Raw genomic sequence first — 17649 nt, 5'->3', positions numbered from 1 at the left:
AAAAAAAGCACCCCTCAAGCGGCAAATGATAATAGAGACCTCCCCACAAAGGGGGAGGAGGGTGGGGGGGGAAAAAGCGGCAGGGGAAGGAGGGGGGGGGGGTTAAAACAGCGAAAAAAAGAAAAAAGAAAAGGAAAACTAAGGGGTGAGGGGGGGGATGGAGGGTTAATTAAGAGCACCTCTGGAAGGCAGGCTAATGGAAAAGGTAACTCCCCGTAACAAGCAGACAGAAAAAAGAGAAAGAAAGGGAAAGAGACAGTAAAAGAGAAGGCTGCGAGAAGCGTCTCACAGACAAAGAAACCGGAAGCAGAGGGGGAGGGAAGAGAGAGGAGAGAAAAGTGGGGGTAAAAGCTGCAAAAAAGCAAGAAAAGAGTCAGAAAGCGAAATAAACAGAGGCTAGAGACCTTTAGAGAGGTAGGAGTGAAGCAAGAAAAGAGATAGGAAGCCGGGGAGTCTTACGCTCGGGATCGCCCCACGCAGCTCCAAGCGAGCCTGGTCCGAAGCGTCCAAAGCGGAAGGAAGGAAGGAAGGAAGGAAGGACTTTGACTTTTAACAACTTTATTTCACAAAAGATCAGGTACAGAAAGCAAAAAAACCATCAAACCACACCAAAGAGAAACCATTCCCGGACGTTCAGAACATCACACCGTGACAAACACCTTCGCAGTAATACACATCGTGTCTAACATGCTATTTATGTATATAGCCCTCGAGAAACGAACAATTCCACCCTTCCCTGTCCCATAGTACACGTACAAAACCCTTCTTCTTCTCACCCCGAGAAAATAAACAACAGCAGCTTGGTGAGGGCCCAGGGCACGGCACAAGCCGGAAGCCACAGTCCGCCACCGCGCCCGCCCGGTCGCCCAGACCGGTCACAACATCAGAGCGCGTATTTGAGACGGCCGTCCTCCACGTGGCACAGCGCTCCCTCAAGGGCCCAGAGTGCCTCAAAGGCGGGCACCCCCCGCCGGAGCACAGCGTGCTCAAACTCCAGCGAGAGGCGCGCCCGCACTAGGAGGCCAAAGAGCCGCGGGGCATCGTCTGAGCCGGTGCCGGCAAGCCGGTTACGGCGGCTCTTGAGGACGGCCATCTTGGCCTGGCCCAGCAAAAAGTTGGCCAGGCAGATGGCGCCCCGCTCGGCCGCCCGGTACGGGCAGGAGCATATGTAGGTGGTCTCTGAGAGGCTCCTGCCCAGCGCCCGCAGCGGCAGCTCGAGGGTGGCAAAGAGCGGCCGCAGGCGGGGACAGTCCAGGAAGGCGTGAAAGAGATCCTCCTCCACGCCCCCAGGGCAGAAGGGGCAGGCCGTCGAAGCGGCTGGGTCAAAGTGGGACGCAAACGTGCCAGTGGCTAGGATGCCGTGCAGCAACCGCCACTGCAGGTCGCCAGTCTTCTTGGCGGTCGGCGGCTTATACAATGTGCGCCACGCCGGGTGGGCCGGTGGGGAAGCCGGTGGCCCCAGGCGCCGTCGCCACGGTGTATCGGGGCGTCCCGCCAGCACCTGAGCATGGCGGACACAGACCACCCAGGCATACAAGCTTCTACGCGATAGAGAAGCAAAGGGGCAACCCGTGTCACTATCGGGAGGCATGGGGAGCCGCAACAGAGTGCCCGGCCCACCGGCCAACTCCGCGGCCACAGCCGGGGTGACCGGCAGCGAAGGGAAAGCCTCGCTCGCGGCATCCGCGGCCCGCGGGATCTGGCGCGCACGGAGATGTTCGTCCAAGGCGGCCGCCGCCACCGGCGGGAGGGCGGCGCGGATGTCACGCAGGAGATGACCCATGGTGCGTATGGAGCGCACGCCCAGCCGTGCGGCCAGCACCTCGGGCGAGAGCCAGGCTGACCGAGCGGGGTCCAGGAGATGGTGCAGGCAGAGGACACGCGTCTGGATGAGGGTGGCCGTGAGGCTGGCAGAGGCCAGGCTCGGCACGGAGCCCCACAGGGCTGAGTTGTGCACCAGAGGCTCCCTCAGCAGCTGCGGGAAACACAGTGTCCGGGCTCGAGGCTGGAGGCGGAAGGCGACCTGCCAGGCTCGTACCACGCTGCGATAAAAGGCCGGAAGCACCGCCCAGTTCAGGAGCGTGGGTGTCAACAAAAAGAGCTCCCGGTCAAAGCCAAGGGCGCCGACCCTCTGTAGGAACCGGCACGCCAGTTGTTGCCATGGCAGCTGCTCCTCACTGTAAAGCAGTCGCTGAAGGGCCTGCAGGCGGAAGGCCGCCACCCTGCTGGCCAGGTCAACCAGACCCTGGCCCCCCTCGGCAACAGGCAGGTGAAGGACGGCTCGTGGGAGCCAGTGGCGCCCATCCCAGAAGAAGTCCACCAGGTTGCGCTGGAGTCTCTCCAGGAGATCCGGTGGGGGGTCAAGCACGGCGCACCGGTGCCACAAGGTCGCTGCCGCCAGGTTGTTGATGACAAGGACGCGCCCCCGGTAGGAAAGGCTGGGCAGGCGCCAGCGCCACCGCTGCAGGCGGGCCTCCACCCCCTCCTCGAGGTCGTCCCAGTTACGCGCCATGAAGGCCGGTGGCCCCAGGAACACGCCCAAGATCTTGAGGCCCTCGCGGCGCCATGTGAGCCCCCCCGGCAAGTCCGGGGGGAGCGTGCCAGTCCATGCGCCAAGCAAAAAAGTATCGCTCTTGGCCCAGTTGATGCGGGCGGAGGAGGCGCGCTCATAGGCACGCTGGCAATCCGCCAGGGCCCGCACGTCTTCCTGAGTGTTGAGGAAGACGGTGACATCATCCGCATATGCCGACAGCCGGAGACGAGGCCTAGCGGACGGGCCGCTGGCCACTGGCAGGGCCACACCACTCAGGCGGCGCCGCAGCGTGTGCAGCAGCGGCTCGATGGCCAGGGAGTAGAGCATGCCCGACAGCGGACACCCCTGACGAATGCCCCTGCGTGCGGGGAACGGAGCACACAGCACACCGTTCACCTTGAGCAGGCTGGAAATGTCTCGGTACAAGACCCGGAGGGCCCCGGTGAAGAGGGGCCCAAAACCAAAGGCCTCCAGAGTCTGGAAGAGATAGGCGTGGCCCACCCGGTCAAAGGCCTTCTCCTGGTCTAGAGAGATGAGGCCGATGTCGAGGCCAAAGAGCTCGCTAGCCGTGAGTAGGTCCCGCAGCAGGAACAGGTTGTCTTGAATGGTCCTGCCCGGCACGCAGTAGCTCTGCTCGGGCCCGGTGAGAGAGGCCATGACCGCGCGGAGGCGGGTGGCCAACGCTTTGGCCAGGATCTTATAGTCCGCGCACAGCAGGGAGACCGGCCGCCAGTTCTTCATGTAGCCCAGGTCTCCCTTCTTGGGCAGCAGGGTCAGCACCGCTCGGCGGCAGCTGATCGGCAAGACCTTGTCGGCGAGGCTCTCCTGGAAAACGCGCAGGAGGCTGGGGCCGAGGAGAGGCCAGAAGGTCTTGTAAAACTCGGCAGGCAACCCATCGAGGCCCGGGGCTTTGCCGGAGGCGAGGCCGGCCGTGGCGGCCGCCAGCTCTTCCAGGGACAAGTCCCGCTCAAGCTCTCCGGCCTCCAGGGCATCGAGACGTGGTAGGCCCTCGTGGAGTTCCCGCGTGGCCTCGGGGCACGACGGCTCGGCCGCAAACAGGTCACGATAGAAGGCGACGGCATGTTCGCGTATTTCGCCGGGCTCTGTAATGACCCGGCCCTCAGGAGTCTTGAGATGGTCCAAGACTTTGCTCGCTGCCCTCCGCCGCTCCAGGTTGAAAAAGAAGCGGGTCGGGGCGTCAGTTTCCGCCAGTTCCTGGCAACGGGCGCGGATCCTCGCGCCGCGGGCCGCGCTCTCCGCCAGGTCGCGCAGACATCTCCTGCGGAACCGGAGGCTCTCGCTCAGTGCCGCGTCGCTGCCAGCGGCCAGCAGAGCAGCCTCGAGCTCCGCCACGTCCTCCTCCAACTCCCGGATACGTCGGCGCGTCTCGTTCGCGGCCAGCTGGGTGTACTGCTGGCAAAAGGCTCGGATCTGTACCTTGCCCACGTCCCACCACAGCTTCCAGGAGGAGTGGCTCGATCTCGCAGCCTCCCAGCTCCTCCAGAAGTGGGCAAAGCAGTCCCGGAAATAGGAGTCCTGAAGCAGGCTGATGTTGAAACACCAATAAGGTGCCCGTGCACAGGCTCTCCCCGGCAGGCTCAGTTCACCTGACAGACCCGAGGGAGCGATGCAGCTGCTGCGCAGGAGTGGCAGGTGGTGCCTGGTGACATAAAGGCGGTCGAGGCGAGCCATGGTGACACCACCGGCACCCATCCTGGCCCAGGTGTACTGGCGCGCATCAGGATGCAGGGCTCGCCAGATGTCCACGAGGTCTGCCCCCTCCAAGGCAGATTGCAGCTTGCGAGTGGAGGGTAGGTGGGGCTCAGGCCCTGTGCGGTCGAGGCGCAGGGCAGTGGTGCAGTTGAAATCCCCACCGAGGAGGAGCAGGTCATCATCCTCGCTAGCGTCGCGCAGGAGGGCAGCCAAGGTCTCGAAGAAAACGACCCTCTCCTGACCATCGGAAGGCGCGTAGACGTTGATGAGCAGCAGGCGGTGTTGTGCGAGGGTGACGCGGACGGTCAGCAGGCGGCCGGGGATGACCTCCCGCGGCACCGCCGCGTCAAGCTGCAGCTGTGGTGATAAGAGAGTCGCGACCCCAGCGCTAAGGTTGGTGCCATGGCTCAGGAACACCTGTCCTCGCCAGGCAGCCCGCCAGGCCGCCTGGTTGAACCTGTCAGAGTGTGTCTCTTGAAGGAAGGCGACGGCCAGCCTCTTCTGTCGCAGGAGCTCCAGGACGGCTTCGCGCTTCACCGAGTCTCGACAGCCGTTGATGTTGAAGGTGCCAATGATTGTGGCTGCCATGGATGTGGGTGTGGGAGAGGAAGAGCACAGCAAGGTACGGGTGGAAGAACAAGCACCCAAGAGCAGAGCAAGGCAGTACAGACAGGTCAAGGAAGGCCTACTGTGCCCTACTCTAGTCGAGGGACCCGCCCAAGTCCCACTCAACTCTCACCCTCTGGGCAAGCTTCTCCAAATGGTAAGCCATCTGGCGTGTGCCCAGATCCTGCTGCATGAGCTTGGCAGCTGCCCTGGCACCCTTAACAAACACTTTGGGGTCTGTGCACCACTGAGTGATGCGTCCTGCTACGTTCCTCTGCCCCTTAGTTAACTTCAAGAAGGACAGGAGTCCCCCATAGTCTGGAGGGACCCAGGGGGGCTCCGCCAGCTTGGGGTGGATGTTGCCTAAGGAAGAGCGTCGAGTCCGCACCCCCGGCGGGAGCTCGTCCGCAACCGCGGCATTGACACCCTCGATGTCTAGACACATCAGCCGCCTCTCATCGTCCGAGTCAAGGACCGGCTCCACGAGGGCATTCCCTGTCTTCCTGGGGGGAGAGAGGCCATCCCACTCACGATGCCTCTTGCGAGACTCAGTGAGCTGGACCTCCATCTCGTCAACTTCTCCATCTAATCCACCAGGCTGGGGCATGACCAAGGGGGTAGCAGACTCTCCCGCCACCCCCAAGGCCAGGCCACCAGAAGAGAGGCATTCGCCACCATCCCCGCCGCCACCCGACTCCGGAGGCTGGGGGACAGGCGAGGGGAGAGGGACCCCTGAAGCCCCCTCCCCCTCCGCTAAGTCTGCCCTGCCGACGGCTACATCCAACGGGGTGGGTGGTATGGCAGCCAGAGCGGGGCCAGGCTCTCTAGTGGGGGGTCCCTCGGCACTGGCCGAGGAGGGTAGGGCATCCTGAGAGGCCCCCTTCATCTTCCTCTCTTTGTCCTCCTTCTTCTTCTTCTTGCTGGTAGTGGGCAGCTGCCCCTGTGCTGGGGATGGGCCAGACTGCCCTGCCCCCCCAGCCGGGGGGCCCCCGCACTGAGTGCAGGGGGCGCCACAGACGGGGGAGGCGGCAGCGGGGCCTGGGTAGTAGCACCAGCCTCTCCACTGGACGATGGTTTCACACCAGAGCCCCCCGTCCCCTGAGATGGAGTAGGGGTGGAAGGACGCTGGGAGGAAGAGCTCCCTGCCTCCCTGGGCCTTCCGCGTGTCCCAGAAGTCGACACGCCGTCTCTCGGCTCTGCCGCAGGTAGCGATGGTCCGGCCGCCTTGCCCTGAGGGCACTGAGCAGCCAGGTGGGAGGAGCCGCCGCACTTAAAACACGTAGTCTCTCCCACAGACAAATAGATAATATACCTCCGACCCTCGAGCGTGAAGCTCAGGGAGCGAGGTAGAGACTGGGGGCCCTCCTTGAGGAGCATAAAGACCTGCCTCTGAAAAGACAGGACGTGCTTCCGCTGAGGGTCCTTGCTTCCCATCGGCAGCCGGCGAAAAGGACTCGTAAGAACTCCATAGGCCTCGAGTCCCCTGGCCAGCTCCCGATCAGAAACATGTGGTGGGATGTTAGAGATCACCACCCTCACTGCCTGAGTCTCTAGGGGCGTGACAGGGTAGTGGATGCCCGCAATGTCTAGGCCCTCAGCACACACCCTGTCAACCAAGGCAGGCGTGCTCAAATAAATCATCGGGACCGTGTTCACACGACCCGCATAGCGGATGGTACGCCATCCCAGGAGCGCAGCCAGAGCCTCCATGCAAACCTCAAGCCCCACATGGAGAGGGGCATGAACCCTCAGGCCATGCGTCAGCGGGAGGTCCCGAGAGACATCCTCATGCCAACTGCCAGGTGTAGGAGCAGCCATCCTCACTAGGACAGGGTTAAACTGCAAAGCAAAAACAAAACTAAGGGAACGAAAAGAAAACTTAAACACAGGAGCTCAAGGCCAAGCTCCCGGGAATGCAGCCAAAACAGAAAGTGAAGATAAGCCACTGAAAGGGAGGGAGGGATTTGGGGGGTGAAAAAAAAAAAGCGTGGATAGAACAAAAAAAGAGGGGGGGAAAAAGAAAAAAAGCACCCCTCAAGCGGCAAATGATAATAGAGACCTCCCCACAAAGGGGGAGGAGGGTGGGGGGGGAAAAAGCGGCAGGGGAAGGAGGGGGGGGGGTTAAAACAGCGAAAAAAAGAAAAAAGAAAAGGAAAACTAAGGGGTGAGGGGGGGGATGGAGGGTTAATTAAGAGCACCTCTGGAAGGCAGGCTAATGGAAAAGGTAACTCCCCGTAACAAGCAGACAGAAAAAAGAGAAAGAAAGGGAAAGAGACAGTAAAAGAGAAGGCTGCGAGAAGCGTCTCACAGACAAAGAAACCGGAAGCAGAGGGGGAGGGAAGAGAGAGGAGAGAAAAGTGGGGGTAAAAGCTGCAAAAAAGCAAGAAAAGAGTCAGAAAGCGAAATAAACAGAGGCTAGAGACCTTTAGAGAGGTAGGAGTGAAGCAAGAAAAGAGATAGGAAGCCGGGGAGTCTTACGCTCGGGATCGCCCCACGCAGCTCCAAGCGAGCCTGGTCCGAAGCGTCCAAAGCGGAAGGAAGGAAGGAAGGAAGGAAGGAAGGAAGGAAGGAAGGAGAGCAGCAAAGTAAGGACCTTCAACTTCAGAAAAGCAGACGTTGACTCACTCAGGCAACTGATGAGGAGGATGCCCAGGGAAAACAGTCGGAAGGGGAAAGGAGTCCAGAAGAGCTGGCTGTATATTAAAGAAATCTTACTGAGAGGACAGGAATGAACTACCCAGATGTGCAGGAAGACTAGCAGGTTCAGCAGAAGATCAGCTTGGCTTAGCAAGGAACTCTTCAATGAGCTAAACCACAAAAGGAAACATAAAAAGTGGAAACTTGGAGTATAAGAACATTGCTCTGGCATGCAGAGATGAAGTCAGGAAGACCAAAGTGCAACGGGAGTTGCAGCTAGCAAGGGATTTGAAGGGTAACAAGAAGGGCGTCTACAAAATTTGTGAGCAATAACAGGAAGATCAGGTAAAAATGTAGGTCCCTTATTAAATGGCGGAGGCAATCTAGTGACAGAGGATGCAGAAAAGGCTAAAGTACTCAATGTCTTCTTCACCTCAGTTTTCACAGGCAAGCTCAGCTCCCAGACTTTTGCAACTGGCAGCACATTTTGAGGAGGAGGTAAGCAGCCAACAGTGGACAAAGAATATATTAGAGACTATTTAGAAATGCTAGGCATGTACCCCTTTAAGAAAGGGAAGGAGGAGGATCTGGGGAACTATAGACTAGTCAGCCTCACCTCAGTCCCCAGAAAAATCATGAAGCAGGCTCTCAAGGAATCCACTTCTAAGCACTTGGAGGAGAAGGTGATCAGGAGCAGTCAGCATGGATTCACCAAGGGCAAGTCATGCCCAACCAACCTGACTGCTGAAAACTGGCTGAATCATTGGGCTCAGAAAGTAGTAATCAATGGTTCAATGTATAGGTGGCAGCTGGTATTCAAGTAGAGTGCCCCAGCGGTCAGTTTTGACTGCTGATCTCTTCATCAAGGACCTAACAGATGGCATGGATTGCACCCTCAGCAAGTCTAGAGATGACATTAAGCTGCGGGAAACAGTAGATAAATTGGAAGATAGGGATAAAATTCAGAGAGACCTAGACAAATTGGAGGATTGGACCAAAATAAATCTTATAAGTTTCAAAAAGGACAAGTAGAAAGCCCTGCAGTCTGGATGAAACAATCCCATGCACTGGTACAAGCTGGGGAAAGACTTGCTAAGCAGCAGCTTTCCAGAAAAGGACCTAGGGGTTACAGTGGACAGGATAGGAGCCAGCACCGTGCCTTTGTTGTGAAGAAGGCTGATGGCATACTGGGCTCCATTAGTAGATGTGCTGCTAGCAGATTGAGAGAGAGAAGTGATTCTTTCCCTCTATTCAGCACTGGGAAGGCCACACCTGGAGTACAGTGTTGTGTTTTAGCCCCCCACAACAGAAAGGGTGTAGAAAAATTGGAGAGTCCAGCAGGGGGGACCAAAAATGGTTAGGGTGCTGGGACACATGACCTCTCAGGAGAGGCTAAGGGAACTGGGCTTATTTAGTCTGGAGAAGAGAAGGCTGAGAGGGGATTTAATAGCAGCCTTCAAATACCTGAAGGGTGGTTTCAAAGAGGAGGGAACCACACTGTTCTCTGTGGTGGCAGATGACAGAAGAAGGAGCAATGGTCTCAAGTTGCAGCAAAGGAAGTTTAGGTTAGGTATTAGGAAAAAACTCTCTCATGAGTGTAGTAATGCACTGGAACAGGTTACCTACAGAGGTGGTGGAATCTCCATCATTGGAGGTTTTTAAGGCCTGGCTTGACAAAGTCCTGGCTGGAATGATCTAGTTGGTGATGGTCCTGCTTTAAGCAGGGGGCTGGACTAGATGATCTCTTGAGGTCCCTCCCAACCCTAGTTTTCTATGTGTCTATGATAAGCAATAAGCATAGAACACTGAAACACAAAGCTCCCATTGTTTTATATTTCATCCTTGAAATGCTTCATTTTAATCCTCAATGTCATTAAGAAATATGTAGTGGTGAAAGAACATACAGGATTGTATTTGACTTAATTTACAGTATCAGAATTCTGTGAGTGAGGGGGGTTCTGAACTTACTGTACAGATCTCTATTTTTAATGGTAATTGTACAACGAAAGATCTGAACATTGACCTGGCAAACATACAAGTACATGGTCATATTCTAATTTCCATTCTAAAGTAGAAAGGGATAATTAAGAATTAATTCTTTCACAACCGAGTGGAGAATGCTAAATGTGACATTGTTAGAATCACAGCAAGAGTCTTGCAAGAAATATTTTGTTATTTATGAATGAAAGAGAGAGATATAGTAACAACATATTTTTGTTTTAGAATTTGTTTTTCTGTGAAAAGTCAGTTAAGAAAGGAAGAACCAAAGCATGAATGAAACAAGAAAAAGAAAACATTACCTTAATATCAAAAGCTGCTGGTTGGCCCACTTGGTTATACAGTTCCAGTTGATCCTTAACAGGAGTTACCCACAATGCCAGCTGACTTAACTGTTGTTCAAATTGGGTCAAATTATTTAGTAGATCTTCTATTTCTTTTTGTTTTTCTGGAAGATCTTTGGATACCTTAAAAATAGAAAAAAACGTTAAGTTTGTTTTGTAAAAAAAATTGTGTGGAGATATATAACAAGAAATGCATTACTGTTAAAACAGCAGAAATAAAAATGTAATCAGTGCTGGGGAAGAGGGAATAGAAACAGATCTATGTCATATGTTAACAATTAGACAGATCCATGTTTTCTCAATAAATAAGACTGTTTCAACAGAAAATGTTATTTTAAGAATAACAATATGAAAATGTTTCAATGGCCCTTACATCCAGAAGCTACCCAGACTATTTCAATTTCTTGAAAAAGAAAATATTTTTAAAGAACATGTTTTCTTACAAAATGTTTAATACCACTTGTTTCTGGTCAGGGTTCTGAAGTGAAGTGCAGCAACAGTTGAGAAAGAAAAAAATCAGCTAATATATGCAACTATTTGTGCTTCAAGTGTAGTTTCAAACTTGATTGGTATTTAAGAAAGTCTTAGGTAGAATTAGACATTAATCTGATTCTCCCATTCCCAATAGCTGGTATTTAATTGTTTAATTATTGATTTTATTATTTTATTATTGCAGCTTTTGGGTGGGACTGTAGAAATCAACAGTTTGTACACATTTGAAGTGAAGACGGAAGTAAATTGGAAAAAAAGCAAGCCATAGCTAGCTGCCATAGTTTAATGACTTGTGGTATAAGAAAAGAAACAATGACACTTTTCTTAATTTCAGTATCCTTTATATCAATTCATGCTTATGTTGTGCTAAATGAAGATGGCAATTAATCATTATTAAACTCAGGCACAAGTAGTTTTTTGGATAGCTTTTCAGTTTAAGAAATCAGTCTTCCCTGTGGCCATTGTCTTTTAAAACAGGCTTTTACTAAAAGGCCTTTTTAAAAGCCAGGAAATATGGGAAATCTCTGATAAACACAGTTAAACCTTAATTCCCCTTGGAGTTACACTATATTGATGGAAGCAAGTCTATCATACTGCCTGACTACAAAATATTACTGATGCATACTACCTACTAATCCCCAATGATGCCATTTACAGAAGACAATAAATCGAAATCCATCAGGAACCAAAAAAAAAAAAAAAAACAATGAAGGTTTCTATGTAAACAGAGCTGAGGAAGTAAGAGGAAAATGGTTCTCTCAGGATATATAACTTTTTCTTTGTTTCTCCAAACCACATTCAGTTTGAAAACACTGTTTAAGATGAATTAAAGATTTACAGTGTATGAATCTACATGAGACAGTATTACACAGTTGTTACTACACATTTATTTAGTACTTGTATTAGCAAGTACTAAATAAATGTGCAGTAACTGGAGTTACTGCACAGTAGTGCTGGCAAATATTTTTTAGCTGATGCTGCTGCGCAGTAGCCTAATAATACTGCACAGTAGCATATCAGCACTGTCTGTGCTGTGATGTGCTACTGTGCAGTATTTTTTAGCTACTGTGCAGTCCCCATCTCATGTAGATCTGCTCACTGATATGCAGTTTATTATACAAAAATTGTGAAGATGTTTGTTATTTATACTTTTGTTTCACCAACACATTTAAAGTTACTGGTTTTCCTTCTCATACTCATGCATCCCAACCAGTAAGTGTAATCACTTTCAGTATCCTCTTGATCTTAAGTATAACAAAATCTCTCCCACTCCTAGTAAAGTCTACCCTTGATGTGAAGTTAAAATTAAAAATGCATTAATTTCTTTTATGTGTTAATTCAATATCTGTGAAGACCTTGGCCTAATTTTAAACAACATTAGGTTAATCTTTTATGCAACTTTTGAATGTTAAACTGCAATGCTTAGCAGCTTTAATAGTAACATAAACATATTCTTCAAGATATTACTGTTGAAAGTAAACAGGCAATCACAGGAAAACGTGTGCCATATAAATCTAATCCTATTCCTGAATGTTTAAATCCTACATTTATCTAATTTCAGATACATATTTATCAAAGGTATTGAAGTGAGTGCATTAACAAGAACACAGACATTCATTTGAATTTTATTTTGTGAAGGAGAAAACATAATTACTTACATTTCTAGATATATTCAACTTTGAATGCCTACATATACCGTTATGTATACACAAAGATTATAAAGAGCCTAAGAGTAAGTTATTGGGACCGGAAACATTCATACAACAAAGATAATCTGATGAAACAAACCGACTGTTCATAGGGCAGATTAACTAAATCAAAAGAAGCTACATTTTACAAGGAAGTTTAATCCTGGGTTAATTATTGTAGCATAGATATGAGATATGTATTTACACACACATACACACACACACACTATACACTACACACATATATGTAGGAAATATGTAAAAAGTGACAAATAGTTGGAGGAAAATCTGTTTGTTTGTTTGTATGAAAATAAAGGGAAGAGACAAAGAGTATGAATTATTCTTTTTAAGAAAAATACTCAGACTTCAGCATCAAAGAACCAATGCAGTTTTGGTCACAATGTTAAAAAAGGGCTTTCCAACAGGTGGCCCATGAAGAGTTATGTGCAGCTCCTAGAGTCTTACCAAACTGCTGCTCCCCCTCCCCCCACATTGTTTTCCAGGCTTTCCTGTCCCTTCACCAGCTGCTGCTTCCTGCCTTCAGCCCAAGGAGTAGGGAAGTTTAGTAGAGTGGGTAACATGAAGGTGAGTCTGGGGTTGCACCCTGGGAGGACTGGGTTACATGGGGGAGAATGGTACCCATATGAGCATGCAGCACAACTGGGCGGGGATGGGGATAAATCATGCAGAAGTGTGGGGAGGGGGTTGCCTGGCATAGCAGCGGGTACGGGGAGCATCCTCATGGTGTCATTGGTGTGGCCTGTGAGATGCAGCCCCTGTTGATGTGCCTCCCAAGACATAGAAATTAGACAGCCCTGTGTTAAAGCATTCATCTGAAAACGTGGTACATCTGAAATTTAGCACTCTAGTTCTTCAGTTAATTAAGTTAGATTAATTGGCAGCTTAGTAGCTGAATAATTTAAAAGATTTAAGCTCTCAATTGGAAAACAGTGGAAGATCGTAATTTTATATAAACTGACCCACATTTTCATAAGACTTATTAAAATATGATATCATTTTGGAGTTAATTTTATATAGCTGAACATTTTCCCACATTCCTATCTGCACTAAGATGCTTCAACACACACAAATACATACTGTGAAGTTTTTAATACAGCAAAATGTGAATGAATACCCTTAATTTAAAATGTAGATTTTTATCCACATATTTTAATATTTTCCCCTTTTGCTCCATTAATTCCAAAATCAATTTCTACATTATTTTGTCTGTAGATTTGAGTCACCTTTTCGTCTTGCTCCCACTGTCATTAGTCAATTAACTGTGTTTATGCCAGATCTTTCCCATCTTTCTTCCTTTCTTTCTCCAACACCCATATTTGTTATAAAGCCCACTCAATACTATTATAAAAAGTGAAACCTGCTGGATTCCCTTGCTGATTGTTCAGCTCAAAGGCTTCCCACAGTATTTGGCAAAATTAAATGCAAGGAATATGGACTGCAAAAGATATGCTGTGGCTTAAGTTATAAAAGACAATGGTTACCTGGAACAGAACCCATTACAGTGGAGATCCAGATTGTCTATTTGGATGGATGGCAGGTAGAAGAAGTAGAAAGGTAAATAGTAAAAAGGAAAGGAAAAAAAAAATCATTGGGGGCTACAAACCTTCTACATATCAAATATATTTATGGTTTTCCCCTATCGAACCATTCATGGGTGGATCTAGAATTTTGAAAAGGAGGGGTGCAGATGATTCTATGAAATGTATTATCACATATAAAACAACACAGATTTTTTTCTCCAGTTAAACAACAAACAAACAAACTAGAAGCTTTACTAAGATGCCTAGCATGCTATGGGCCTACAGTTGTATTATTCGGTTTAAGATTGAAGCAAAAACAAATATAACTTAATCAAAATGAGGTGTGTGAAATAGGAGCTTCGGTATTAGGAGTAGCTAATAGATACCAGAACTGCAGAAAAGAAGAATAGCTTGATTGGTCAAACATCAAGACCATTAAACAGAAGAGAGGGTCATCAACACCTGTGGAATGAACCTGAGGTTCAACAAGGACACATGCAAAGTCCTGCACTTAGGACAGAAGAATTCCACTCATTGCTACAGGCTTGGGACCTACTGGCTAAGATGCAGCTCTACAGAAAAGTTCCCCTCTATTCTGCATTGGTGAGGCTACATCTGGAGTATTGTGTCCAGTTTTAGGCCCTTCCACAACAGAAAGGATGTAGACAAGTTGGACAGAGTCCAGTGGGAAGGCATTTAAAATGGTTTGGGGGCTGGGGCACATGACTTCTGAGGAAAGACTGAGGGAACTGGGATTATTTAGTCTGCAGAAGAGAAGACTGAAGTGGGGCTGATAGTAGCCTTCAAGTACCTGGAGAGTAGTTACAAAGAGGATGGGGCAGGCAAAATGGTGGATCCAGACAGCGGCTAGACTCCATTTCCCAGCAGCCCCTGCCCATGTGGCTGGGGGCTGTTTCCATGGAGACCACAGGAGCAGGGAGGCCTTGACAGAGTGGGGCCAGGCTTTTCATGGAGACCAGACCAAGCAGAACTGACAGGGCACGTGGCTGAGTGTGGGGAACTACTCCAGGGCCAGAGCAAACCCATGATCTGCCCCTGCCCGGGGTGTGCAAGCAGCAGATCATAGCTCTTCCCAGCTCTGACCTGTGCTGTCACAGATACAAGATCATAGCCCCAGGTCCAGAGCAGCTCCTTGCCCAGCTGCACACCCTGCCAGCACTGCTTGGGCTGGTCTCCATGGAAACCCTGGCCTTGTGCAGTCACAGCCCCGCTGGTCCTAGGATCTCCACAGAAATCAGCCACAGTGACACAGGCAGGGGATGTTGGGAAATGGAGTCCACTGTAGTCAGGACTTCACATGCCCCCTAAAGTGTTCTCAATGGTGACAAATGAAAGAAGAAGGAGCAACTGTCTCAAGTTGCAGCAAGAGAATTTTAGGTTGGATATTAAAATAACTCTCACTAGTGAAGCACTGGAATGGGTTACCTAGAGAGGAGGTGGAATCTCCCTCCTTGGAGGTTTTTAAGGCCTGACTTTACAAGGCCCTGGCTGGAATGATCTAGTTGGGGCTGGTCCTGCTCTGAGCAGAGGATTGGACTACATGATCTCCTGAGGTCCCTTCCAACCCTAATTTTCTATTATTGTATGAAGAGTTTAGAAAGCATGTGACAGATTACAATAAGCCATTAAGTCAACTGACTGCTGCCTGACTAGAAATGCTACTAGCACTAGGTGATTTTAAACTTTGGATGAAGGAAGAATTGAAGTGGGGTGCAAATTCATAAGTGTACCCCTCCCTGAATCCACCCCAGGAACCTTAACTCAGAATTTCCTTATTTTGTAACAATCATTTATCTTTCAATTACTGATGTGAAATCTTACTATTAAGTCTATATTAACATAGTTTAGATTTGGGATAGATATGTATCTACACATGTAGATACACCCACTACCTGAGCCAACTTCTGTAATTCATTTCAAATTCCAAATCTAAATGTTTTGGTAAACCGAACTTAATTATGTCAGACATTTTTTGCGCTGTTTAAATTTCCACCAACAAGATATACATTTTGATTTTAACATACTCCAAGTTTTAAAAGGTAACAAGTCAGTCTTCTGAAGACCTGATTAATTTTTTTTCCAGACAGTTATTCTTTCAATATTGATTTTAAAACCTCCTACCACCCCTCAAAAAAAGAATTGGAAATCAAGTTTTATATCTCATGACAAATATGACTGTCATTAATACACATAATTTCATGCTAGTATTAATGTAAGAAGTCATTGAAGAAATAAAGGACTGGAATGGACCTCAAAGAACCATTCCTTATACCAATGTTGGATCAACTATATCTATATTTATAACATCTGCAACAGATATTTGTCTCACCTCTTCTTAAACATCTCCCTATGCAACCTGTTTTAGTGTTTCCCCTCCCTAATAGTTATGGAATCATAACAAGTACGTCATAAATGTAAAGAAAAGGAAAAAAGGTTCAAGAAACATGATGAGAATTACATATTCTTTGGTTTTAACCTAATTAATTTTCAATATAGAGAAAGCAATTTCTAAACAAAATCTTTGGTATCATTTGACACAATATTATGGATTAAAGTATCTGCTCTTTCCTTTGCTTTCCCTCTGTCTCTCGCTCTGTCCACTACTTAAACCCAGTGGTGTCAGTGGCCTGCCCTTTCTGCAAGGAGGCAGTGGAGGACTTTCTTCCACATTTTCTTGGACCTACCCCAATCGCAGCCACTCTTTGCTGCCCTCAGAACTCTTTGGTATTCTGGACTTGAACTTCTCTAGGACTCTGTATATCTTTTCTTCCCATACCAACTGGCCAAGGGGCATGTGATCTTTCTGGCCAATTCCTGCTGGGCCAGGCCAACATGGCAATTCTGGAAAGCTATAGAAACTGGCTCATAGGGGCCAGCTCCAATGACACCTGCCAACTCTTCTACTTCCTGCTCTGGGCACATGTCGCATTTGAATGTGCAACAAAATGTGGACCAATTTGTATCACAGTAGGCCATCGAGGGGGTCCTCTGCGAGGTGGAAGACTGACAGCTGATCCTCCTTGTGGGATATGGGGGAGGCTGTTTCCATGTCTTTGGTGACATGGTATTTTTTTTGTTGCTGACAAGAGTTTCATGCTTGGTCTCTGGGAGGGCTACACACCCTTCTACTTGCACTATTTGTTTTTCATTTTGGATAATAAAGGTTTAAAACATAAAAAAACCCCACTCTCTCGCTCTTTGTCTCTCTCACTCACACACACACACACAAGGAAGGGGCCAGAGTTACATTACAAATCCATTTGATGAAGAGTAATTTGATTTAGATTTTGTTTTGTTTTGTTTTTTTTCAGCTACATCTTGCAGTAATATAGTCTAGATGCAAACTCTCTCAATACTCTAAATTTTCATATAACCAGTTTAGTTTTCCTGAAATACTTTATTTTCTCTCAGACAACACAAACCATTTCCCCAATAAACAGATGCTAAAAACTGGAGTGCACATCATTTGAAAGAAATATGGTAAAGCAGGTTCTCCAACTTGTGGTTGAAACCAAATGCAATACCTGTAGCAATCTACAGGAAGCAGAACAATGAGGAGGCTCAGGCTCCTTAGCTGCTGCTACTTATTCACTGAAAGAAAATATAATTTTTTCTTCATTCTGCCTTACATAAAAAAATGTGTGTTATATTCTGGGGCATGTATACGTGAGAGAATACAATATGCAGTAACAATTGCATAGGTTTTAAAAGTGCTGTGACCTAACAAATAATCAACTTTCCAAAAAATTTCCTATGCCTGGAAAAATCCAACCTTTATGTGGACACAGCTGAGAGACAAGCAAATCACAACTGCAGGCTTAGGCTTTTACAAAAGGATGTGGGAAGCCTTGGGTACAATTTTATATAAGCAGATGTGAGGAGCCTTGGGTACTATTTTAGGGCAAATGTTGATGAATATTTAACTTTTACCATTGTTTACACAAAGGAGAAAACAAACAGGATATAGTGGGAATAAAGCAGTAGGGGCTGGACCCTATGATATCATGAGGTCCCTTCCCGCCCTAAACTTCAGTGAATCTGTGAATCAATGGCATCTGCTTTGTTCCTTTAAACCC

General features: G+C 48.6%; 1 protein-coding gene across 11 annotated transcripts in view; it reads right to left on the bottom strand.

The window, feature by feature from the left end:
• The window catches only part of DMD (dystrophin), a 2172325-nt gene that overhangs the window by 654058 nt on the left and 1500618 nt on the right, over window positions 1-17649 (bottom strand). For all 11 annotated transcript variants that reach the window (XM_059720821.1, XM_059720816.1, XM_059720817.1 and 8 more), the window contains one exon: window positions 9790-9954. In XM_059720821.1, the coding sequence (XP_059576804.1) occupies window positions 9790-9954 (165 nt within the window). The remainder of the gene's footprint in view (window positions 1-9789; window positions 9955-17649) is intronic.

Source organism: Alligator mississippiensis, chromosome 1 (assembly GCF_030867095.1).
Source record: "Alligator mississippiensis isolate rAllMis1 chromosome 1, rAllMis1, whole genome shotgun sequence".
Taxonomy (NCBI): Eukaryota; Metazoa; Chordata; order Crocodylia; family Alligatoridae; genus Alligator; species Alligator mississippiensis.
Note: the sequence above shows the minus strand (reverse complement) of the source record. Positions and strands in the feature narration are given on the sequence as shown.